We start from the raw sequence: 27,741 nt of genomic DNA on the forward strand, positions 1-27,741 counted from the left end.
AAATTCAGCTCACTACTGGAATGTTCTCTGTGAAGCTCTAAGTACATTTGGAAAAATGGCTATTCTTTGTTACAAAAGAATAGAAATATTCAGCACAGAAATTTTTACCATCTAAAAATATTGTGTAATTCTCAGACTCTGTGTGAATTGCCACAGCACACGTTTGCTGATGATGATCTGAATCCCATAAACTACCAGCTAGAGATCAAATTAAAACAGAGTGACAAGGATTGCTCCTTGTGCAAGACTCCTGAATTATAAAAACCCTTCCTTTCTTGTAGACCTTAGAGGATCTTGGTTTTCCAAATTCAATGCGGAAAACCCTATTTTGCTCCTTTTCATAGCTGCCGTCTAACCTGGGTTCACCATCACAATCTTCAGAAGTCACTGATCTTGCACAACCACATACAAAATAAATTTACCCACAACCATAAAGCTCTTGATATCCAGACCGCAGTGACTTTTTACTTTATTCTTCTTCAACAAAGTGCCTACTGCTTCCAGTTCTCTGCAACTCACCGGTTGCAAATGAAGCAGAAGTACGTGGAGAGCAGATAAAGCTAACTCAGCATTGTTTTATGGTGCTGTAAGGACAGTGCCAGCACTTTCCATGATCTGCAATTACTAGGTTTTTAATAAAAAGTGAAAATGAACCAGTTTGCTTGTTAAAAGCCCTATAATAAGGCTAAAGTGGCATTAGTAAAAGAAAAAACAAAACCAGCTCTCTAACTATTCCAGCAGAGATTAATGCAGTCACAACCGACCAGAGCTGACTAGCATTTTCCATTTAAAACTCCATTTGAGGTTCCCGGTAACATTTTGCTTTTCACAATCTGACATTAAAACAACCCTTCCACTGAAAAGCTGAAGAACTTCTGTGGTTTGGAGGCTTGTCCTGGCTCCAATCCCAAATAAATCTTCCAAACTTTGGACATGCTGCAAAGTTCTGATAAATCAGTCAGCAGGAGAAAGCCGCTGCTATTTCATAGCTAGGTGATCCTCCTGGGGTTTTATTTGTACCCTGTACACTGCAATCCCTGCCTGCACAGCTTCAGCCGTTCTTTCCTTCCAACTGCAATTTCTCTTAGTGGTGCTGAAAGCATGACGAAAGTTACTCTGTTCTTTTAATACGCCAACTATGTGGAAGACAAAGTCATGGCATGAGGGAGAGAGAGAGAGAGAGAGTCTGTATGGAGGTGGAAACAGAAGAAATTGAGAAAAAGTGTTCAGGATATAATATAAATACAATGAATATTTAGCAAAAACCAGAATCTTGAATCCTGAATTTATGCCAGAAGCACATGCTAAAATCCATGGCAAACACTTCAATTAAATTATTAAGTTATTAAGAGGATATGTCCCTGTGGTACATCTGCTGGTGTTATTTTACCTTTTTCACAACTTGAAATGACATCTAAAATTAATCTTAGTGTAATGGTTGAAAATTCAAGCCTTCTAAAGATAATAAGTACAAGATGTGAGTAGGTGTTACGCACATAATGGTAATGGTGAGATCCAGGAGATCTAAATCTCACTGAAGAACCTCATACTGACTCATTGCTGGATTACCAAAGAGCCCCAGCAGAGTTCACTAATCCCACACAGAGGAGCAGCAGCATGTATGCCTGCATTCCCCCATAGCTTCATCAGCCCTTTTCTGGCTATAGGGCCAGTTGAGACTGAAGCTCCCAAGAAGGCAAAACCACCTCACAGCCAGGATCCTCCACACTCAGGCATAATGGTTTGATAACCATGATGGCTATTTCCTCACTATTTTGTTCCTTATAATTATGCATTTCAACTCAGTCATTGTTCATATATATCCCAGCCTCATCATTTTTTCACCCCCCTGTCCACTAAATAGTCTTTCCTTAATCTTTTTAAATCGTTACTATCACAGATAGTTGTGTCTTGGGACTTCCCAAGCTCATAATACTAGGGAGGTAAAGACCCTCTTGTTACACAAAGCTTATACTTGTTTCTTCTCAATTTGACTGCTTACATTCAGATGAGTCAAGACCTACAAATCACTTGCCGACCATTTGTTATATTTATCACAGGAACATTTTGGCCTTCCCAAAGCTTCCTTATGTCAAATCTGAAGGCAGAGTTATGTAAGTAGAATGATAAGAGCAACCAAGGGCTGCTGTTTTTGCAATAGCCTTATCAGTGAGGTTGCCTGTAAGAATGCTGTACCCTGGAGGTGTAGGTATACTGTAATTTATTTGCTACTTTTCTACCTGAGATTTGCTTGCCTTGTCTTTTTCTACCCAGTTCACTTCTATGGGAGGAAGCACACAGCTGGTTTGAACTTAAGGCTGAGCAACAAGTAAAGGGATGCTTAAGCTAGAACTTGGTGGTTGTCTGTTTCATTGTCTCAAGTAACACAAGAAAATAGCTTCTAGGTAGCACCAAAGCAACAACTGATATTTAATACTGTTGTGAGTGCTTCTTCTCTTTCTACCGTCATGCTTGGACAATGAGATCAGAATACTTCTGTCCGTGTTAATAAAGGCTTGTCTCCCAGATACACCTCCCACTTGCGTAAAAACACGTCAAGGATTGCCTGACTGCTAGCACCAGTAAGCCATGCAAAGTGCTGTTGTGTGTTTTCCAACAAGATGATGACCATGGGCCATTGTGTACTGTATGTGAGAGGAGTTCTTTCCTTGCAGTCTTTTAAAAGATCTGAGGCTGAAGGAACAGGCATCCAAGCAGTTCAAGGTGCAGTCAGGCCCTTGGAGGTAGAAGTGAAAATAAGCAGTATCACAAAGGCTGAAGAATAGACTGGCTTATCTCCTTCTGATACAGAGGGTTGGTTGATCACATCAAATTCCATGTTGATTTCATTGGGACTGTCTAAAGCCCTCTCATCAAAGTATCTTAAAATTGCAGTACATGGTTTGCTAGAAAGTACTATAAGAAGCCTGAAGCAATTAGAATCCCATCATTTCAGTCAGGCACGCATTGTAAGGCCTCTACAAAGTGCTAATAATAATTCCTCCCACCTCAGCTGGATCCTATGAAAATTAATCCATTACATTTGTGAAGTATCCAAACACTGAAACTGAACACAGCTCAGAACAGCTGTTGAGAAAATTGACGAATCTCTGCTTTGAGGAGGGTTTGGACAGCACAAATTATATAATCTGAGGTCACATATTGAATGAAAATAAGAGGAAATATATTTCTATGCACAGAATGAAGCAGAGATAGTAGGAAAAATATAATTACATAATGAAGATCTGAATTGTAATGCACACACCAGATTGCTAAAAAAATTGTTACAACCTCACACCTTCCATTTTGAACAGTTTGAATGCTTGCCTTTATGGCTGCAGTGTACCTTTGGTTCCTTCTTTACTTTCTTCCATGCTTTCTTCCCTCCTTCTTTTTTCCTTCCTTTCTTTTCCTTCTTTTCTCTCTTTCCTTTCCTTCCTTCTTTCCCTTTCTTTCTTTCCTTCCTCCTTCACTCTCTTCCTTCACTTTCTTCCACCTTCATTTTCTCCCTTCTCTCTCCTTTTCCCTCTATTTCTCTATTTTTAGAATTTCATTTTTGAATGTTGGACTTTTTCTGTCACCACGAAAGTGACTCCTACACATAAAACTAACAGCAAATACTTTCATGCATCTCAAATTCAAGGGATTTTTCCAGCCTTTCAGAACCTGATATCACTCAGACCTTGTTTAGTATTCAAAGATGTGAAATAAAAAACCAGATTCCTCAGATATTTTTGCTCCAATGCTCAGAGCATGCGATTCCCATCTTTGCTTTTGCTGAGATCCAGCAGAACTTGGATCAAGGACTCAGAGAACAACAAACCAAAGCAACAGTTTGTTGATTTATGCTTTTACCACAAAAAATAAAATAAAATAAAATAAAATAAAATAAAATAAAATAAAATAAAATAAAATAAAATAAAATAAAATAAATAAAAATTCCTAAATCAACAAGATGCCATTGATTCAAATAGATTTATTTACAGGCTTAAGTAATGTTTTAAAATTGTAGTTGAAAATCATTGCACAGTGCTAATAGGCTGATTAAGGAAAGAGTCGGGTATTACAGTACTGAGGTATGGGATGGGATTGCCTGGCAGCCACACAGACAGATTAAGCACACCTCATCCACAGCCATCTCAGGTAACTGAGCAGCAAAAATACAGCTCAAAAGCCTGTTCACAGTTATATACAGAGAGTGCATCCATGCCACATGTTCTTGGAAAAGCCACTTCATTTCTTTTTGCCAACAGTTCTTGCAGGTGTGCGTCTTAGCAGTGCCTAATAGCATGGTGCCCAGGACTGGGGCTGTCACTGCAGATCTCTTGGTGATATGGTCACACAGTAATTCAGTATTACTATTTGGGCTGCTGGATCTTCCAGCAAAAGTTTGACACAATTTGGCAATCACTAGTTATTCTTCCAAGATGTAATTCTTCCATATGTTTCAAAGTGACAGTGGAGGAAGCACCACACTGAAGGAGCTGGTGAGAGCTCAGCAATTCTGAAATTCTGTTTTCTTTTATTTAAATTACAGAGCAGACATGCTCTTTGTCTCCTGTCTTCTTCCCAAGAACTTCTGTGAGCACTTTAAATGTATTAATGGTATCGCGGTAACAACTAAAAATCAGGTTATGTTTTAATAAATGGAATATTTCTACTGCCTGACCTCCAAAATAGGTGACTAAAAGTCTAAGTGTGGTTCCTTCACCAAGTCTCAATTCAGTTCCATGTTTATTTTAGAAAAAAGTACCACTACCACCAACAAAAACATCCTATTAGATGAACACCGGCCTTTATTTCAGGATATCAACCCCATTCCTTAAAGAGCTATTTAGTAGATGGCTATTAGCACAGGTCAGAAAATACTTCTGCTGACAAAGGAATTTGAGACTGCATGTACAGTTCGATTTTGAAAGGTCAACAAAAAGTTATCAAGGAAATGCATTTCAGGTATGTTTTTCTTTCATTCTTTTCTATGAGTTGTGCTAGCGGTTTGAATTATAACTTTCAAGATGCACTGTGGGCTGAACTTTTCTCAGAAACATTGCAGTACATCATGGGAGAAACGCATCTCAAGACTCCACTCACAGAACAAATGGAAATGTGAATTGCAATGGAATTCCAGTTTCTGGGAGACAGTATATTTTCTATGTGGGCATTTATATTCAAAATTCTGTGGGGAAAAGTAAAAGAAATGTAAAAAAATATATATAAAAACTAGATATAATAGAAACTAGTCAAAATAGATGATCTTTTACTAATGCTTTTACTAACTTTTTCTTCTTTTTACTCAGATAAAAACCTCAGATGTTCTCTCTTCAACGATTCAGAAACAAAAGCTAAGGTCTGGATGAATGTGGTCAAGATTTTCCTCAAATAGGAGTTCCCTGAATTCATATTTGTATTTAAATCTAAACAAATCCTGATAAAAAGTCTTTTCTTTTTAAAAGATCTCTTCCATTGATCCTGCTGTTACTTGTTTTCTTGATGATCCTCTTTCAACGTTAAAATTCTATAAGCCCATACTTTTGTCTAGAATAAAAGTTCTGTTTACAAGGACGGATCTGCCAAGGGGAGCTCTCTAGATTCCTTTGGTGAGATCATAGCTGTAAAAAACTTGTTGTTTTTTATTTCCTATGGGTTATCTTTTTTAAATTGTTGATGTATCTTGATCCTCTGTTTGTTGTACTGATGCTCTGGCAGGCTTGCTGCTTCTGAAATGTTTGGAAAAGGTTTTACTCTTTATCATTGAAGTCCACCTCTGGTCCTACTCTGCTTGTTCATGTGCAATCCTCAGAAGTTTATGATCTTTCTGGTTTTCCTCATTTGGGCTTGGTTCTTTCTTTGGAAGGTTCTCCGTTTTACTATTAAACCCCCCAGGCTTTTTTTAATTTATGTAGCTCCTATCACAATTCAAATACACCAATATCTAAGATGTTCCTAAAGGCAGCACAGATCCTTTAACCCATAAGGCTCAAGGACATTACATTCCACAGAAACTGCAAGATTGTTGAAGATCATCCTAAAATTCTGTCTGTACTTTATAATTCCATGAAAATTTATTGCATCTTATCATTCCATGGCCAATCACCTTTTTCTCCAACTCTGTGCACACTCCTTGAATTTGATTATTCCCTTGTGCATCCTTTCTGCAGCGTCATGTCTGCTTTGTCCCAACAGCATTAACATAATCAATGCACTCAGACCTTGGCAGAATGGCAAGCCCTTCACATTCAGAGTAACTACAAAAAAGCAGAATGTACTATTCGTTTTCAGAAACACTTTTTCTTTCTTTACTTTTCGGTTTTTTCTTCAGAAACAATAGAAAAGTTTCCAGTTCAGTTAGGTAAGTCAGCTCTATGAGCAATACACTCAAAACGAAGTAGTAATAAAGTGGCTGTGCCTACTGTAGTTAAAGTCATAGCTACTATGTATTTTAAAATCCAGATTTTTTTTCCAAAATCCAGGTATTTTGAAATCCCCTGCTAAGTTAGCAACATGGCTTGGCAAGTGGGCTGAGAAAACAAGACTAAAATGACTGCTACATGATATCTAGGGTCCTGTGTATACTGTGGATAGTCAGAATTGCAGAAAGGTCAGAAGACAAAACAACAGTAAACAATAAGAGCATGAACTGATGATACTTTGAATCTGAGCCCTGTAATTCATCATCATATTACAACCAAAATTCATATCAGTGGCAGTGGGTGATGAATAGCATTTAAGAAACCGAACTGCACCAAAGACTTTTAGGATTTGAGTTAGGGGCTGCTTCAGTAACAGAATAATAACATCCACATGTAAGTTCAGCATTGCATGAAAGGTGATGTCAGCATTTGATCTTACAACCTTTCATGTCATCTTCTGTTGCTGTGAATTGAAATACTTCTACTGAGTAGATGCAGTTAGTTTAAGTATAATGTAATTTGAAGCTTATTTACTTCAGGGAAGTCCATGTGATCAGAGCTCTGGGATGGAGGGATGAAAGCTGTTTTATATATTAACATTAAAGGTTTTGTTGCCATGTGGCATATGCAAATGCATTTAAAGGAAAACAAAGAGGACAAATGTAGAATGATTAGGAAGGGAATGCTTTGCATGTTCTTCAGCATCACATTCTGGCCTAATACAAAATAATAATTAAAAAAATAGTATATCCCCAATTTATCACAATCATAGTCTAGGATGTTCTGAACTTGTTCCTTTGGTTTTGGTTCTTGTTTCAACTGCCTTGTGCCCCGTCATCTCAAACAACTGTGTAAGAAATGTGTTAAATACCAAATTTAGAAAAATAGCTCATTACATCCACTCCAGTCATTCTGTTCCAAAGTAAATCACTACAAAAGGTGCAAGGCAATAAAGACTGTGCATTGTATTCCCATAGCCTGACCTTAATATTAAGTCCTGAGACCAGTGAGTCAGTTTCTGTCTGGTATTTTGACATTTGCCTCTCACTAATCATTCTGCACAATTCCATTAAAAAAACAAAAAAAAAAAAACCAGTATATATTACAGCAGGGAAATGGCATATCTTAGGATTAATTTCTAAGCTTCTAACCAAAAAAAGCATTCTGACAAGGGAAAAATTTAACTAGTGTTTCAGTTCTGGAGATTGTTATTTAATTGCTTGCATATTTAGTTCGTGCTTGTCTTTCCTCAGCATATAAGGTACCCCACACTATAGCTGTCATAAGATACATAGAAGAGGGTATGACTTCTGCCATCATTTCTGTTTTGATCATAACCCAGTCAGCTTTCTGTTCACCTCAAAAAGAGCAATATGATTTATAGAACTTTAAGATTTGAGCACTATTTACATGGTTCTACAGCCAAGTGTTTGATTGTGCTTCCACCTGAAGTCCATGGGACTGCCGCAACTGATCTCAAGGAGAACAGGGCTGGGCCACAAATGAAGGGCTAAAGGGAATGGGACAAGAACCGGTTTCTCCTGAGAACCCAATGACTCAAGTCTGAGCATTCTCATTATCCACTGCAGCTACTCAATGCAAAGATGCTCAACACCTCCGCAGAGTCAGAGCAAGAAATTTTGAAGTTAGATTTTCAGGCCTTGGTTAGCACGTGTTAAAGAAAGATTCAAGGAATATGGGGCAAGATCCAACCCATATACATATATTTTTAAAAATAAAGATGTAAGACTAAGGCCTAGAAACATTTATTACATATACTCAAAGCCATAGTTAGTCACACCCATATTTTGTGTACAGAAATTAATGCACTTATCCAGGAAATGAAAAATCCATGTGTCCAAGTCTACATAAGCCTAGACACAATCAGTCCTTCACACAAAGGCATCCTCTGACTGACCTCCTGATGTTGCCTTAATATATAACCACAAAAATGGCCTGGAGAAGACCATACCATCAGCTGGGTGGCAGGAAGTCCTGGAACCTGCTTCTGTTTTGTTGAACTAGTGCTCTTATAAACTCAGGCATGGATGGCTGTCATTTTCTGTCCGTTTCTAACAGCTTAAAAACAGTTAGCCTATCTCAACCTGACAGAAAGTATCAAAGATGTAAATTTTCTCCCATTTTCATGAAAATGGATAACCAAACAGAGAAGAGGCTGTCACCGCCATTGAGGGATTGAGAATAGCACAGTATCAACCATTGTTCAGTCCCACTCCTGCTCAGTCACAGTAGCAGCCTTGATCCAGGTCAGACTAAAGAATACATGGAAACAATGTCTGCAGCAAACCTGGCACTACTATGCCACAAGGTTCATAGCTACTTCTTCCTACCCTAACCTTGTTTTTTGTCTATCAAATTTATTTGGAAACAAATTCTGCTCAAGTAGGCCTTTGTTTTTCACAAAAGCTTTCTGGATCCTGAATGGAAAAAGACATGTAAACTACAGAGAACAGAGCGCACATCTGCTCCTAACATTTCATTTTACAGACACGTCCCTGCTTACCTGAATGCCCATATTTCCTCACCCAATAACACTGGCAGCCCATGTCATAACTGCCCTGCCTCCTCCTGCTTTTCAGATGTTTACTGTTTAACTTGGGGAACCAAAGAGGGTGGTATTGATTTTGGCTGTGAAACATTCCTGTGGATTGCAGGGGTTTGATTTGTCAACATGCACTTCTTTCTCCTACGTGGGAAAGTTCCTCATACAGCCATCAGTAATCCATCTCTGATTGGAGTGTCATTCAAATCATACTACGCTGGACAATTAGGCTGCTGTTGTTATCATATGACACTGATTTTTTTTGTTAATGGAGATAGCAACTTACTCTAACTAAATATTCACTACAGTCAGTTTTCTACAGAACGGCAATTTTGATGGAAAGGCTTAGAGAGGGACTAGAAAACAGCACAGGGAATTGGAAAAAGAAAAGCATGGTCTACTTTGTGCACCAAATCCTTCTCACTGCCTGGTCAAGTTCTACCCTGCAAAGCAATTTATTTGCTGTCACTGTTAAGACATGCACCCTGAAAAGTTACTTGGATATCAGTTGCTACATTTACAGATTGTAATAGATCTCGGATTGTAGATAGAGTCAGTAATCCAATAATTCTGCCAAATTTCTTTTAGCTCCTTCCCTGGTAGCATATTTTACCTCAGATTTGTATTTTAGCAAGTTATCGAACCTAACTTACTCTAAAATCTTCAAGTCTCCATCTCTTTCCTCTGCACCTGTTCATCTTTCTTGACTGTGGATTGCTAATACTATATACAACACTCCCAATGAGATCTGACCAGTCCCTTGTGTCACCTAGCCTCATTACATTTCTAATTCTACAGTAAGCATCTCTCCTGTATGTCTGAAGATCACACTTATTTACCACAGCCATTTCACATTAATACTCATATACATCAAATGCTGACTTGTAAACACAAAAGTTCCTGCTATTGATCATTTGCTTTAAACTGTATCCCTCCAAAAAATAAAATAAAATAAAATAAAATAAAATAAAATAAAATAAAATAAAATAAAATAAAATAAAATAAAATAAAATAAAGTAATAATAACTAACCATTTCAATAACTCTAAACCAACAAGGACAATTTGTCCTTTGTTGTAGTAGAATAAAAGTTACTTATAAATTTCAGAAATGAAAATATTTCTTTATGTTCAGTAAAACTCCAAAATCACCAGTTGCAACCTATAACTCTGTAGTAAATCATATATGATGTGGCGTCAGCCAAGTATTTTCCCACATGTCCACTACCCAAAGTATTTACTTTACATTTAATTTCAATTAATGTAAATACCAGATTCTACCTCCTCTAGCCATGTTAATGCAACACAATACCCACTAATTTAGCATGTTGAATAGATATTAATGAAGGAATCTGCTTACAATGGAGATAGGAGAAGCAGAATAGCCTGGTCACAAAAATGAAAAGTTTTCTTGCACTGAAAATACTCTTCTGAAATCAAATAAGACTTGAGAGTCTTACAGATTTTAGGGAGAGAGTATGAAATTGTATAATTTACACTAAGTATTATAGACTATGCACTAAGTCTTCCATGAACAGCTTCCCTGTGCCACATTCAGACTGAAGACTTCATTGTTACAGACACCTCCTTAACCAAGACCATTTGAAGTGAGTCCTGAAATCAACATAGCAAAATGAAGTTTATGGAGTAGTTCAAGCATTACCACTAACAGGCATGATCTCAGCTACAGCCTGAAGCTACAGTATGAATTACTATTCATGTCTAGAGATAGCAGGGCACTGCTGATGATGCTTAAGCACAGCCTTTCCTAAGAAAACCTTCCCTTCTGTACAGCACTGCTTCTTTGCTTTTGAAACAAGCCCAGGGTAATGTAGATAGATAATGACCAGCAACGACTGCAAATGTTCAGAATAGTTAGAAGGACTTTTCAAGTGTGAACATCTGATGGAGTGGTAGATGAGACACATAAAGATCCTTTTGTTCATTCAGAAAACCTGCCTATCATATTCACCTCTGACAGCAACTACTGCATTTGGTACAGATGGTCACCTGTTGCACAGTAGCAGCAAGATGACACCTCTTCACAGGGCCACCAGTCCCTTGAAGCCTGGGCAAGGTTTGAATGAGCAGGACAGAAAAGACATGAGCAGGACAGAAATTGTTGGCTCCACTCAGGCATAGAAGTCCATAAAAAGATAAGGCAATTTCTCCATAGTGCTTCTATCTGTTCACTGAAACAGGCTCAATAATAGCACAAAAAATTACTGATACGATTTTTTTTTTCGAAACCATAAAAGCTCCAAACAGCAGTACCTGAAAGGCACAAGCAAATCTTTTCTTTTTCATGGAAACCCTCTCTAAATACTATTTCCATTGCTGACAAAATCTTCCCTTTAATACATGCACTGCAGAAAACAAAGCCTAATGAAATACAAGACAACAGTATAGCACACTCTGGGGGATTTAAGAACAGCTCATGAAGACTTAGTGTGAAGAGCACTCCTTTTGCACTTTGACCTAGGACTGTTTTACACTAAGACAAAGATCTCTCTGAGTTCTAGAAAGTAGATCTGGAAAAATGTACAATAACTTAAGATCACCAGTCCTGAAAGAGTCGTGTGATCCAGCTTGTATATGTTTTGAGGAAAATCCCGTTTCATCATGCTGTTTGGGTATTTTGGGCAACAGTATGGTACAAATTCTGTAAACAGTGTTTTTTAGATGATTGAAGAAAAGAAAAACTTTCAAGCAGTGACAGCAAAGACCAGAGCGTGATTTGTAGATAGACATTTTCAAAACATCTTGAACTCCACAAACAGAACAAATAAGGCTTCAGCTCAAAGAGGATCAATGTAATCATTTCAGTATGGAAAGCTGTCAGCTTCTCCATTTGCTGGCAAAAATCTGACCAACCTCCACCATGGAGCAGAGGTTTCTGAAGAGACAGCTGGCCAGGCAGAGCAGATATTGGTTGTTATTGGTACAGTAACTACTACAACTCTTCCTTTTTAGGCAGAGTCTTCCAACATCTGGAATGTGAGAAAACTTTACGTCTTTTCCAAGTGTTATGGGAGCAGAGAGCTTGCAGGACCTTGACATCCATCGATGGGACCAGAATCTGCTGCTAAAATGTCCATTCCCACATTATTGTCCTTTCTATAACACCAGGGCCTTGATTCAAAGCAATATCCAATTCAACCAAACTTTTCTACCATCTCCTTTGATGGTAGAAACTTCTCTCTCTTTCTTGGCCTTCATCCCCTTCCCATATGTACGTGCAGTCTATGCCAAGAGGTACCTCCATGACCTCCACAAAATCTCTCTAATCTTTCCTACAAATTTGCCAGAACATTCCTGGAAATGACAAGTTTACACTGACTGCCTACATCTATATTCTTTTCTGTTTCCTTCCTAACACTATCCACTCTTGACTGCCCAACAGTATCAGTCTATGTGTCTCCATACATACAGCTGTTTTAGTTCATTTTTTGATTCATTTTTTCCTCCACAGCTGCTCTAACAGTGCACTGAACTGTGCTACGTTTAAGCAAAAATAACTTGAATTACATTTTCCAGACTTCATCTGTGAATACTTTTTGTCCTCTTCAGGCAAAAAAACAAAACAAAACAAAAATACTTAGCCATATCTAAATGAGAATATCAGTATTTGATGTTTCTCTCTTTCATCTGTTGTCTCTTTCATGTCAAAGAGTCACTGGGAACAGTGACAGAACCCATGTTTGGGATATAACCAATATAACTGAGTTTCAAAACTTCTCTGCTAGTTCCAAAACATGTCGGTTGCCTTATACCCAAGATACATGTCTCTGTCATTCCACAAAAGGAATAACGATGACAAGTTTCCAAGTATGTTTCTACATAAAATGTTAACAGTAATTTGTTAATTGTTTTCCCCAGGACTTTCAACTGCAGCAGACTATTGAATCATTTGCTGAAAGAATCAAACTCTTCATTTTGGTGTCTGGTATCTTTTGTGTCAGCTCCTGTGGCAGTCCTGCTGGTGGACAATCTGCTCGACAGGTCCTCTCCATAAGGGTCTGCTGTCAGGTTTATTGCTGGAGTACTCAAAGAGCTTTGAGATCTTTAAATTTCACTCAGAAACTGTATCTCATGACGGCTTTCTTAGCAGGGAGTCATTCATCACGAAGTGCAGTAGCTTCTAAAGAAGTAAGGATTTACCCAAGACCTGAAATAATGGTAAGACATCAAATTCCTGTAATAGAGGGGGGGAAAGGTATTGAGATTACTATTTTGGAACACGTTATAGCTCTGAAGAAAGCGCCCCTAGTCAGCGCGTGTCTGCAACCTGGAAACCAAAGAGGAACCTCAGACATGAGTCTCAGGAATCACAGAATGGCTTGGGTTGAAAGTGACCTCAAAGATCATCCAGTTTCAATGCACATTTCCTCTTTTCCAAGAGGTTTGTGAGTCTGCCCCAAAGGCTGAGAGGTATTAGCACAGGGAGGTTCCCCTCCAAAGCAGCTGTTTTAGGAGTGGATGCAATCTGACTTTTCAGTCCACTTGTCATGTGCAGATCAAATTCAACCCAAAAGGGGTACAACTTTCTATTATAGTGAAAATACCTTCATTACTTGATGATACGCTGTCCCACAAAAAGTCTTTATATCTACATTAATATTTCCCTCTCAGCACGCAGGTCATAACACTGCTCAGTACAGCACGTAGTGTTTCTTCCTAATGGCATCACAGAGAGTATAATCAGATCTTTCTTATTAAAATACAAAGAACATTTTTGCAAATGGATTTTAAAAATATGAATATTCTCTTCGGGTTTCTCTCAGAATTGTCCTTGGTTCTGCTTAGAGCTGATTACTTTGGGTGGCAAAAGGCTGTGCAGGAGTTTTACTCACTACCTCTTAATATACATCACTGAAATTACAGCACATACAAAGACAGCAGAAAAACAAATCTAATTTATTCTCATTCTCAGCTCAAAGCCAGCTCGTGAACTCTGCTTTTCCTGCTGCAGCACGCATGGGCTCACACGAATCTCACTAAATTCAATATTTTCTATGTCTTGTGAGGCGGTAAGTCTGCCCTGCCCCGCTCTCTTCTTGGCACATCCCACACCGGTACGTGGGTTTGTGCCGCTGCCGGCACTCCGTACGCCTGGGAGGACTGGTCTGGACGAGCAGAGGGGGCTCCTCTGGCAGCAATAGGCTGGCAAAGAGTGGCAACGCTGTCTGGAGCCCAAGGGAGCACCTGAAGGGCGCTGGGGGGACGTCCCGTCGAAGGACAGCGGCTCTCACTTCTGGGGGGAGAGGGAGCGGTGGGAAGAGGGAGGAGGAGAAAAAACCGACAGGGGCTGAAGAGTAAAGCGGGAGGAAAGCGAACCGGAGTGCGGAGGAGGAGCTGAAGGCAGCGAGGCGGCGGGCAGGGCTCAGTCGGGTCGGGAGCTGCCAGCCGGAGCGCTCGGCCGGCGGGGCAGGTGCGGGAGCCGCGTACAGCCGCAGGGCGGCGGCAGCCCGAGGGGCAGGGGCTCGGCTGGGCGTCCCGTGGACCCTATGGTGCGGCTGCGGGACCCGGCTGCTGCTCGCCGCCTTCCGAGGGGGCCCGCGGAGCGGCGCGGGGCAGCGCAACCCGCCGGTACCCGGCTGGCATGAAGAACCTGCCGATCCTCCTTCTCCTTTCTCTCAGCTGGAACCTGGGGCGGGTAAGTTGGTGAGAAGGTGTGCGGGAATTGTGCGGAGAGCCGCGGGCGGCCCCGGACGGGGATGGGGCAGAAAGCGCATCTCTGCCCTGCAGGGACCGTGGGGTTCTCATGGGCGCTGCTGTAAAAATCAACCCGAATATGATATCTTTAAGGTGCCTTCCGTTCACATCTGCATTTTTAAGCATTGATCTGTCTAATCCCGGCTTACAAATAACCTGAGCTTGGGAAAGCAGAGCGATGCACGTATCTGACCGGCCCTAAGCGAGTGCCCTCGGCGTTCCTTCTGAGGTGCTGGGTGTGTACCAGGGCACTGTCGGGCTTGAACCTGGAGAGGTACGTCTGGAGGCAGCTGGGCTCTGCTGGTGTAGTGTAGTAACGGGTTGGCACACAGTCTGTGTTTGAAAAGTGATGTTGCATTGCCTTCGAGCTCAACCAAATTTATGTTCTCAAAGTAATCTTCACTATAGATCGCTGATAGCAGAGAAGCCTGTGCTTACTCTACAAGTGCCAGAGGTCGAAGTCACTGATTTGCAAGTTTTCTTCATCTCAGTAGCTGATTTGATTAAATTACTTAACGTTTCTGTGCAGTGGAACCCACCCTCCTCAGGATTGCTAATTATGACACTTCTTGATGAGTGATCCTAATTTAAGGATCTGGACAAACTCGACAGAAGAAATCTGCTTGAAAGTATAGAATAAAAATAGTCATAATACGGTATAATATGGAGGTCAGGTTTTGATGTTGCAGGTGGTGAAATGATTAATTCGGAGGAGAGGAAACATTTGTGTGAGTTTTGTGGCAGCCCCTGCTATGCTTATGGCCACCATGCTGCATTTTAAACAGCTGTGCACCTGGTGACCAGGAGCCTTCAAGACAACAGGTTCTCAGTCCTAACTCTGGGTCCAAGGTTCTTGGATCTACAATCACATATTAATTAATTACTGCCATTATGAAAAGTTGTGTCTGACGAATCATAGACTATTACCGGACTCTGCTATTGACTCCTAGGAAAAGGAGGAAAGATAGTTCTCCTTTTTACTGTGGGGATGTCTGTAATACACATACTGATGTTTTATTTCATTATGATCTCTGAGAATCCAGCTGATATCAGCACAGTTTCCAGTGTTTTGTTTCTGTCTCCCATCTCCATCCCCATCTCTTCCCATCATCATAAATAACCAGAGAGGCAGAGCCATAAGTGAGTGAAGGGAATACAGTTTCTAAAATAGGATATTAAAAGGAGGGCTTTTTTCCCATGTAGCACTTGCTTGAATCAAACAAACGTGCTCCGAGACCTTCAGGAGACAAAGTATATATGGTGGAAAAAGGAAGAAAAGCAAAATTTATTATGTCAAAGATAATACAGGTTGACATGTTCGGTCACTCATATTAAACTTTCAGCTTCCTGACTTAATAGAAGAGCACATGCCTTAAAATAAATATATAATAATAATAAAAGGCAGCAAATATGTTTGTTTTCCTGCTTTGGTTTAACTAATTGCTCTTCTGGAGGAAGGGAAGCAACAGCATTGGTGAATTCACTAGATAGTTAAGTATCGTTGTGTAAATGACAGTTGGCCTCAGAATGCTACATGAAGGAGTCATTCAGTGCTCTGGTGCATTACTTTAATATTTTGTTCTTAAAAACCCATATGCGAGAAGCCCAAATGGGCACTGATTGGGTGTGTAAAATGCCCAGCACGTACTTGGGTAAAAATAGCATCAGTTCAAGTTGTGGCTTCCACTGTTGGTAGTTGCATCCTTCATAAAGCGTTTTGATTTGTGTTTCAAGCCCGTGGCCTCTTTGTTAATTTGGCACAGGTGAATGGCGTCCATCCAGAGTGCAGATTTCAGCTGGAGATTCACAAGGAGGAATCAAAGTGCATGGAACTTTTAAAGCATGCAAAACCAGTGGACTACAAAGGTAAGAAAAGATGAACTGTAACTTACAGAAAACTAGAGTATCACATTTTTCTCTCTTTACCTTCTTTGCTCGCTCTGTTGCAGTTGCCACATTTCTCTGTATTGTGCATGTAATTTCTAAGTAGTCTGGAACACAAGCAGCTTTGGCCTTAAAATTACAGCTGGAGCAAGCACGTGGTGAGTACTGTGCCAGGCTAGGCATGCACTGGCTGGCATGCTATATGGGAGAAAGTATGTGCTTGTGCTTTAGGCTGATGCTGGTTGCACTGCAGATAATATTTTTCATAGTCCGTGGAGCTGCGTGGTGGTGGTGACAGGGAAGGACAAGTCTGAAGAAAAGCTAAAAGCCTTGGATCCGTATGTCTCTCTCCAGAACTAGTTGAACGTAAAATTCTATGTCAGAATCAGTGGGTTTACCAGGTAGAAGGTATTACAGGCAAAAGAAAACATTCAGCCTAAAAAGACCATAGTTATGCAAAGGAAAAATTGGACAGTAGTGTTCCATTCAGAAAATGGATTTACTGTGTTCCTCTAGTGTTTGTACTTTCTCTGCAGATATAACCAATGGTAACTTGAAATGGAAAGGAGTAATTTATCTTCTATTTTATATGTTATATTCTCATTTTATCTAAAGGGAGAAGAAGAACTTCGTTAAAAGTTTGGGCTTTTTAGAAATGTTGGAACTTGGTATTGAATTTTTGTGTTGTTTTCATTTGCTTGTTTTATTTTTTAAACTAGCAAAAGTATCAGTGTTTTATAATTAGATATCTTTTGTAAACAGTATGACAGAACACATGAGCAGTAAGCAGTTTTTATACCTCTACCGATGAAAAGGGTAGAGTTCTTCTTGGAATGCTTTATTTGTGTGCATTACTTGCCCAACGTTCCTCTGATAACATGCAAAATATTGAAGGGAAGGGTGGGTTTTCAGCAAGGTGCAGGAGATCTTAGATCCAAGAGCAACTGCATGTTTTTAAGTCCAAAAGAAGATCTTGATTTTTACAAAGTAATGACACATCATTAAATTTCTCTTGTCAAACGCTTTTCAGGTGGTTGGAAGTATATAGCTTCAAATTAGTTGAAATGCCTCATTGATGTGCTGCCTTTTTCTCTTGTAGTCCAGGTACAAATCATCCCAGAATAACTGGGCTCCTTGGAAGATCACAGCTCTTGTAGTGCAGTAGTTTTTCCTTGGTTCTGTTAGATGATACGCAGTATATTTGTTTTTCCATAATCTGTTTTGGATTCTGTCTGAAGGTGGTACCTCAAGGATATGCCATCAGCAGTGCCCTATGAGCATAAACACCAGTCTCAAATCAGGATCCCTTCTCCACTCCTCTTCTTGATTTGAAAGATTAAATTCCTCAGAATATATTCTAATACCAATTTATATACAATAAAATAATTAAAAGGATCATCAGTAGTTTGTGTTTCAGAACAAGCTATTTCTGATTAATCCAGATCAGTAATTAAAACAATTATGAAAATGGATCATTTACTTTTTATTTGTATGAGTGATGAGAGAGATGGCTGTTACACAAATAATGTGAGTATGAAGTTGGATAAATAATTATTAGCCTGCTTAATGAATTAAATGATGAATTAATAAACACATTACTAGCTATTATAAGGCTTTGAAAATCAAGCTTACTTGAAGATCCATTTTTGTGATCCAGATACTAGGCAATATTTCTGCCAGAGTTGGGGAGACGGGGGCTTCCTGACAGCAAACTGCTGTGTAAGAACTTTGTATCTTAGAAGACCATGTCTGATTCTGTTGATTCAGCCCTGCAGGTAGAGATAACACAGCAGTGGAAGGATTTATACATTTAATTGAATGCCTGGCTTAAACAAATGGAATATTTCACTTCAGAGGAGATTGGAGTGAAGCCCCTTTGTAATGAACCCATAGAAACTGTATGTTTCATTTGGTAGAACATATCCTGTGCTTTGTGTTACAGATACCTTTACTAAGAACTTGTCCAGAAGAGTCAATGTCAAAAGTATCCATTTGTATTTCCTAAAATATTAATTCTCATGGTGTCCTTCTTCTCCTAATAAACTCTGTATTCATACAGAGATGGAAGGAGTATTAAAACAGAGACATGAAGATTGTCGCGGTGATACTCTGACTGCTGATAAAGAAGTTACTAATGAAAATTGGCAAGCTGGAACTAGTCCAAGCCCCAGCTCTGCGCCTAAAACTTGTATTGCACTTGAAACGTAATTCATTACAATAAATCCACAAAACCCACTTCAGTTTTTCCTGATTGAGAAAGGTGGTTATGCAATCCTTATCACACTTTTCTGACTTCAGTAAATGCTACGTGCCTTACAAAAGTTGCAGTGAAACTCATGGTCCAGACTGGGATTTGGAAATGAAGGTTCACTGGGAGGCTTGGGGCCCAATTATCAAATTATCAATTATTATTTTTTTCTCTTTAATTTTTGGAGCAACTATTTGGTCTTCACTTTTGTGTGTAACATGCTCCAGAATTTGACCAGCATATGCCACTAATGAATTTTGGAGGGTCTGGGCTTTATGGGGCAAGCAGTTTTTTCTTTGCTCTGGGTGGTAATTACATAAGGAATACTGTATGTATACTATCTATTCTCAGATGTGTGGTAGGGATACATAGAGGAAAGAAGAAAGATTTAATGATAATGGGTATTTTCTTTATGTCATAAATGATGCTATAGTCATCTGCCTCATCACATGCTATAGAATTTCACTAATTTTTATAGAGTAACTAAAATCATTGGCCATGAAGTCCACAAAGACCTTGCTTACTTCAAGGTTTAATAAAACAACAATGGGTTTTGCATGGAAACACTGTAGAAATGCTCGGTAAATATCCTTTGAACAGCGTTAAGGATATATTAAAAGCACATAACTTTCTACTTTGTACCCTTTGGGGGAATTTCAGGCATTAGCCTCCCTTCTGTTAGTGGAGAGCATTGCACTCCATGTAGGGGAAAAAAAGTCACTCTCCAAAGATCTGCATCAGAGCCTTTGCCTGCATGGTGATCTCTAGCAAATCTAGTTGTTTATTCAATAAAGACAGCGTTAGTTGCCATCCTCATTTGTTTATTCCTAAAACTGGACACCTAAGGTATAGATGCACCTAAGCTGGAAGCCTGAGAGGTGGGGTGAGGTTTTTTGTCTTCTTATTTTCGGAGGGCAAACGATTTCCATTCTAAATTGCTTATAAGTTACGGACCTTGCGGTCTGTATGAGAAAACGCTATTTCATCTTTTACCTTCTACCCATGGTTTGTGTTTCCACAATGAAATAGAAAGCTCCTATTATATAAATTGCACACACATAAAAACTTGCTGATTGCAAATTTTTGGTCTTTCCTCCTTATTTAGAATTTTACCTTACAGAACAATTGCTTCATTTCTGTTCCTTCAAATGAAAGATGAAGCCTTACAATCAAAATGTTAAAACTAAATCAGTAGACTTTGTAGCAGGGTTCCACAACAAAAAGACAGATTCTTTTTTAATTCATTTTGGACTGAATGGGTACATAGTTAAATGAGTCTTCTTGGATCTTGCTTTCCAAAATGCATTTTTGTGAGACCTGTCTGCCAGACAACGTGTATATTTTTAGATACGACATCTTAACACTGAGGAAAGAATACAGGTGGAAAGAGAAATGGCTTTGGGAAAAGGAGTTTAACCCTAATCTAATCACCGGAATTACGCAGCCAGTAGAATTTCACACGGAGATTCCAACACCAAATTTCTCTAAAAGCCCTTCAGAATGGTAGGGTAAATATTCTAATGGATCAAAAGCTAGTTTGTCTATCCTGCCTCTGATATTAACGCTATTTCTCCAGTAAAGAAGTTGCCTGTCTTGCACTCCAAACTCACACATACACACCTGTATAGCTCTATATTGCACAAATGAAGGACTGACTATAAGCGTAACTATGCCAGCCTGAAGATCACTCTCTTCTCTTGTTTATGTTGGAGGCTTACACAAAGTTGGATGAGGTCTTTCTGGGTGAATAGGAACCTCCTCAATGTTCCAACTTAATCCTCACAGTCTTAACAGGTTCTTCTGTCAGTTTGTTTTTGCAGCTGTTTTCTCTGTAAGGTATGTTCAGTAGAATCCTAAACTGGCTTTGGTGGGAATGGACCTTAAAGATCCTCAGGATCCAAACCTGTTGCCATAGGCAGGAATGTCAGCTCACTAGTTAGGGTTATGATTCTGTTAGACTACAGCATTGCTTAGAGTTATCGGAGGTAGCATTAAGGATAGAATTTAACGATAATTGGACCATGTAATTTCTTTCACACAGCACCATTTGGTTGTTAAGGACCACTCTGGCTTTTTCAGGTCTGAGATGCTGTCTTTCTTGCTGCAGTACAATCATGCTGCTTTTTGGTTCACACAATTTTCTCAGAATATTTAAGGAGCTGAGGGGTCTGCTTTGAATGTTTGGTTACTTGAGGTTTTAATTAGTTGAACTGTCATTGTTAATGGAAGCACATAAAACTCTGTCACTGATGTTACCATAGTGGAAGTTGTACTTAATAATTTCAGAGCAGAAAACAGATGGCTATTCTTATGAGGAACTAGACCATAGGTGAGAAAGCACTTTGAATGAAAGAAGGTATGGGAAGTGTAGTTTCCTACTGAAAACTAACTGATGTGCAATAAATGTGCAATAAATTTTTGTGCCCCTAAAAGGTAAGTAGAAAGTGAGCAATGGATATAATATACAGCTGTAAGGGAATTAATTTTGTTCTTTGGAAGATTCTTAAAGAAACATCTGCCTATATAGTTTTGAATTTAAGTCCTGGTAGAGATGTCTTTAGCCATGACATCAAAATACCATGAAGAAGCAACCCTGAATACCAAAGCTCTAAAAAATTACCAGTTAATACAACAAATAGCTCATAGATGAGAATAATGTACATAAATGTATAGCTCCAATACTGTACTTTTAATATTTTCTGGTGAATTTTCTATGAAAGCAAGATTGATATTTAATGGTATTAACAGCTTTGACTATTCTATACTATAATTGACTACATGATAATTATTTTCCCAGTATATTAAAGAACTGTTTTCATGTAGTGAGATGGGAATGCTGTCTGCTTACACAAAAACGTGTTGTTGTCTCCGAAGAACATTATAAGTTATGGAAAGTGAGATTTACTTTGTTTGAATGGAAAAACTTAAATATTTCATTTCATTACCCTAAGAATATGTGAATTTCTTTAAAAAATAAAATCAACGTATAGGTTCTGTTCTTCAGAAAGGAGATGATGTACTTCCTAAATGTTTCATTATGTGAAAACTTGAGTAATCCTCCAAGAAGCCTCAAGAACACAATTTTTAACACTCCTAGTAATAGGACTGGCTTTTAAAAATCTGTAAATGGCAAACATCTTGGGTCAATAGGAGGTTAAAATCTATTGTTTTGATGTTGTTTATTCTTATTAGTTCAATCTGGTTTAGTGTGTGTGAACTTCCAAAACTCTGCCAGCTCTGTGTGACTCCTTTCTGTTGATCAGTAATTCTAAAAGTTTACATTTCCATTTCCTCTGTGTTTCTGACTAATCAGAGCTTATATACACTGTGCACCGTTTCACAAGAGTATTTTAGTTGAAGACAAGCATATTGGAGGTGCTTCTGGACAGTATTGTAGCCTGTCTTCTCACATACAAAGGAGCACGTTTCTGCCACCTTTTGGGCCTGATCCACCTGCAGTCATGGAGCAGAGCAGGCTGCAGGCATCAGGGACATCCTTGGGGGCATCAAGCAATGTGTGGGAGTAATGAGCAAGCCTAGTGCAGGGAACTGGAGTTAGACAGCAATAGAATGGCCAGGTAGGGTCACAGCAGTGAGTCAGGGCCCAGGTGGAAGCAGGCATGGGCATGGCTGTGGGGAAGCTGAAGATGTGCATCCGCACATGGGGACATCCCCAGCTGAGGCTGCACAGGGACACTATCGTGAATTCAGGTTGTGGGCAAAAGAAACACACGGAAGATCAATTTAGCAAAGTACCTTCAAACAGTAAGGCTTTTTCTGCTGTCTTCTTCCTGCTACCTCTTTAAGCTGTTGTGCTGTGTTCTTTTTTGCTTCCAATTTGCTAGCTCATTGTTTCTTGACCCCCTCCTTTTCCTTTCTTTCTTTTACTCATCTTAACATGTGGAAAGAATTTAATTCCGTATATGTTCATAAATTCTCATGTAGCCTAAATTATATGCTATGGCGTTCAGACCTACAGTCTGGAAAACATTGCCCATAAGAGGTGAGATTTCTTCTGCTTTGTCAAGTTAAGTACAAAAATCAAAATGTTTCCCTGCTTGAAAAACAAACCGTAGACCAGCTGACAACTTGATGGCAGATTTTCAGAGGACATTCGCTTTGTTTCATGTTATCATGAACACTTAGCTTAAAAAAAATGTTAAACCTCTCTTTGAATCAGCAGTTTTTAAATCCAAATGCAAAGTGCCACCTAGTGGTTATTATATGTGTATTGTACATATATATATATGTTTTAGATATATATGCAGCATTTTCAAGTGGAAAGCCAGTGTTACACTGTAAGAGGTGAAGAAGCACATGTTCATAAGCAAGCTTATTGCTCAGAGACCAAGTGCCAGGTAAACAAAATTTAGGCTCTAGTCTTTTGAGTTTCCTTTCAGTATGAGGTATCTGGAGATATATCACAAGCATTAAAGACCAAACGTTCAGATCAAGTAAATTATCTCTTTTCTACTAGGTAAGAATACAATCAGCAGTATCATCTGGAGGAATAAGAACAAAGAGTATTAGAGTAGTGACACTGTACCCAAGCTGATGAGTTAGTCATTGAGAAAAGTTTTTCTGGGAAGGCTGATTATTTCCTTGGATATTCTGATAGTGTCTCACCAGGGAAGTAAATGATTGAAATGAAGAGGTTGAAAAGAGTTTGTTACATTTAGGGTGCAAGAGAGTTTTACTGGACATCATGGATATAGGAAAGAACCTTCTTTTTTGCCTGTGCTAGTTTTATTTATAGATAAGGAAGGAAATGAAGAGAATAACAGTAAAGATATACTCAGATAAGTTATGGTGCCAAGGCAAAGCAAGACCTGGGCTGGTTTTATATGTTTATATGTGCATATTTATGTGGAAGTACAAAAACATTCAAGGCTTGAAATTTATTAAAGCTAGATACAAACACAAACTAAATCCATGGATGAGCATAAAGAAGTGAACTTAAAAATGCTTTAATGTAGTTAAAATTCTTACAAGTTTTTTTTAAATTAAATGTAAAGATAGTAAATTTTAGGGACGATATGAAATAAACATTAGAGTATCTTAAATTTTATTTAAAATGTTATGGACTTGTTCAACAAGGCCATAACAAAACATTTTGGTAAGAAAATGATATATGACTACAATATTGTTAAAAGTATGTAGTAATTGGAATGGGAAATGGGAAAAGGTGTGATCTGAGGGCCCAGGAAAGTGAGTATTGTTTAACAGTTATACTTCTAGAAGCCTCTAGCAATGCAGTGTGCAGTAACAGGCACATTTCAGCTTTCAGCTGTAGACCAGTTTTCAGAATCACACTGTAGTCATTCAGTGAATATAAATGCTTCTAGAACATTTTAGCAGTTTTCTCAGATGTCCTGTACAATAATAAATACACTTGTAAGTATACATAAATTGAGGCTTCATTCTTTTGGAAGTCTAATGACAGACACTCAAACTTCTCTCTGATGATTGTTGATGCATTTGAAAGTGTTCTTCTGTAGAAATGCGTCTTTTGTGTTATTTCATCTGTTTGATTGATTAAAGGAGTACAAAAAAACCCCTATTCTTTTCTCTACAGTAAATGCCCCTCAAGTCCTAAAATACTGAGAAAGATCCGAGGTTAAAAAAACAAACATATTCCGTGCAAGTTGTTTGTGACTTGTAATGTTTTGAACATCAAAAATTTTGCATACTGTTTTACTTCCTACCAAGCTGTCTTTAACATGTGTTGCAAATTGTGCTGATAGAGCGTGGTGGGAACAGTACTTGGACCACTGTTTTCTACATGAGATTTTATGTTAAGGGAAGCTTGAATAAGAGTTTAGGAGTTCAGTGATTTGGTTGTTGGGTTGTTTGTTTTTTGTGTGTGTGTGTTACTAGTGGCACTCCAAGGTCCACATTGTTCAGCTGCCTTTTTAGCAAAAGCTTTGCCTAGTCAATATAGTAGCATGGTGCAAATTGATAAAGGCTTCTGAGCTGGTCGCAGATTACAGTAGCAAATCTGCCATCTTCCAGAGCATTCATTAAACAGAAGAGAAAATCTGTGAGTAGTCAGTTCTAATGGGCGTGCATGAATGCCTTGATGTCTCATCTCAGCTCTCATTGTTACTGAAAATTGGGGTGAAATAAAAAGGTCTGAAGTCACACAAGTTGCTCATTATTATTGTGTACTCCAGAGCTTGTTCATGCTGGCTCCAGCAGTACATCCATCCAAGCCAAAAGAGTTTCATTTTGCCACTATAGTTATGAGAGGTGGCAGATGAAGAAAACAGTTTCTTTGTCTCTCCAATCACTTGTATGTGATGTTGTTGATGTTGTTTCTGGCTTTAAATCAATTGGAAAGGAAGCATGACCTGATTTGGCTGGTGTTTGCATTCTTTTGTTTTGCATAAGCCGCAGTGTTAGATTACAGGAGTAAGGCTTAATTTTAATGCAGTACTGCAACTCAGGAAGCACCCAAACATGTTTAAGTTCCGTTGACTTCAAAGGTTATGCAGATGACTTGCTCAGATATAAACCTTATTTTTTGAATTATGTATAAAAGGACAAGTCAGCATGGTCTCAGAGGTAGCATTGCTAATGCTAAAAAAAGCCACAAATGCCAGAGGGAGTATAAACTAAACAGGTAAAACAGAGGTTAGAAAAAACTCACAAGCCAGTTCTTAAAGAAATTTGTGAACCAGCTGCAGGGGTAGATATGCTGGAAGAAACAAACTCTGTGGGATTATCAAGAAAAAGGAGTGATTATGAAGATCAAGGAACCCTTACACTCTACATCAGTCACTTAAAACACTCATTCGAAAGATAAGAACCAGAAATCTGAAAGAGTTGTCAACAGGAGCTTCTCCAGCTGATTCTGGAGTACAGCTGTTAAGAGTGCAACTTTCATAGGTCCTAGTCCTAACTCAGTCTCCCTTACCATAAGGTAAAGCTGAAGGAAGTCAGATATATTGATCTATGAGTCAAGAGTTATTAAATGAACCAAAGTAAATAGTCCCCTTCAGAGTAATTGGAAAACTTGACAAGCCAAGCTTTATCAGCATTAAGCAAACGAGAGTGGGGTTGATTAGTATGCAAGTACCTACTGTCTAGATTCTGCAACTTCAGTTGCAATTAGCAACTTCAGACTCCCTTGGGAATAGAGGAATGTTTTGAGGGTGAACATTATTGGGAGTCTGCTCAAATATTCAAAAATTTCAAAAATATGAATTTATAAAGTGAGCAGTGCATTCTGTGGAGATGAGGTGCTTGAAGTCTTAAAGGCCAATAAAGAATACTTACAGGTCAGATGTGCCCCAAGTACAGTGGATGTACTTCTGGAGGACATCCTGGATACTCAGTGCCACCTTGCAGCACAAGAAAAGAAACATGTTGTAAAGATGCCCACAAACAATTTGTAGCAGTGGGTAAATTATCTATAAGATAGTACAGAAGATGGGAGATGGAATAATCAGGAAATAATTTCTTTGCCCTTTTTTTCCCTGCCCATCAGCTGCCATTAGAGACTAAGTGATGTAGTGCATAAAGGGACTTGCTATGGCAAGCATTATAAAACAGAAAAGAAAAGAAAAAAAAAAAGTAGGTTCCTTATTACAAATAAAGTAGTTGGTGGTGATATGGCGGGATGTAGGAGAGGGTCTAGCCTATGATGGAAATTTATTTGGGTTTCTTGACCAGGTCCTTGCTTTATGTTGTCTTATGCACCCTATTAAATGAAGCGAATATGGGAAGTTATGTAATATGGAGAACATAATAAATTTGTTGCATACCTTTTGGCATAGAAATGTTGATGCAGAATAAAAGGCAGTGGAGGATAAGGCACTACATGTAACCTACCCACACAGTAAACTTTGTGAAATATTCCTCATTAACCTCTTGCTTTTGACATCATCTTTCTGAATTCATTTGAAGCTGTATGGTTCTAAAAGGAATGAAGAAAGACTTGGTCTCCATGAGCAAGTGATTCCTCTGGAGATCATTTATGCAGACATCAGCATGGGCAAAGCCTTAATAAATGCTATTTACCAGTAACAAGTTGTTACTAGTATTACCATCACATGTTCCTATGAAGTTTTATGACCCCCTTCTGAAATCAGCATAGAGAAACATTCTTTGTTTGAATCTCTATTACTTCAGGAGAAAAGATTTTGTTAAGCACATTCCTATTGTTAGAAGAATTCTCCAGTCATACTTCCATCATATTAACGTTGCTTAGTCCAATGAATTACTTAAATATTTCTTTGTGATGTTCAGTTTGCCAGTTACTGCACATTAAAAGTTTTGTTTAATTGTGATTTAAGAAATTCTCAAGATTTTGGAATTGCTTCTAGATTATGTTAATATGCAGAAGTTACTTATTACATTCTTTATCATTCCTTAGCATGATATGGTTTTGATGAGATGTTTTGCAAACAAGTATATTGACTGACTTAAAAGAAGCTGATTAATCATTAGACTCTTGTGATTCCCCAAATATTTTCAAAGAAAATGTAATCTCTGTATCTTTCTTTAGAGTTTAATCTGTCTTGAAGTGCTCACCCAAAGCTTCCACTGAGTTGTTGATACTCATTAATAAGGTAAAGATAGTGGGTGGTAAAAACCACGCTGAGCTTTCATGTCTCTTACTGTTTTTGTTTCAGGATGTGTTGGAGTTTGGGATAACATCACCTGTTGGCGTCCTGCAAGGATTGGAGAGACTGTCACTGTCCCTTGCCCAAAAATATTTAGCCTTTTTTCTGGAAAACCAGGTATTTCATTTTAAAGTGTATATTTCTTTTTAGCATTTGATAAAACAATGCATTAAAAATGTTGATTTGGAGCTTAAGGTTTTAATTTTTTTTAGGAGCTGAAATACCAGATTTTCAACAGAGCTTCAACAGATACATCATGGAAGGACCAAATAATTGTCTTTGTGGTCCATCTGCTA

The 27,741-nt window shown here is 38.6% G+C and overlaps 1 protein-coding gene across 1 annotated transcript in view; it reads left to right on the top strand.

Moving 5' to 3' along the window:
• Window positions 1–14,078: 14,078 nt before the first annotated feature.
• The window catches only part of VIPR2 (vasoactive intestinal peptide receptor 2), a 47,349-nt gene continuing 33,686 nt past the window's right edge, over window positions 14,079–27,741 (top strand). The window contains exons 1-3 of the mRNA XM_015853314.3: window positions 14,079–14,627; window positions 16,450–16,552; window positions 27,455–27,562. Of these exons, the coding sequence (XP_015708800.1) occupies window positions 14,574–14,627; window positions 16,450–16,552; window positions 27,455–27,562 (265 nt within the window). The 5' untranslated portion in view covers window positions 14,079–14,573. The remainder of the gene's footprint in view (window positions 14,628–16,449; window positions 16,553–27,454; window positions 27,563–27,741) is intronic.

Source organism: Coturnix japonica, chromosome 2 (genome assembly GCF_054131305.1).
Source record: "Coturnix japonica strain WE chromosome 2, WE-NBRP24, whole genome shotgun sequence".
Taxonomy (NCBI): Eukaryota; Metazoa; Chordata; class Aves; order Galliformes; family Phasianidae; genus Coturnix; species Coturnix japonica.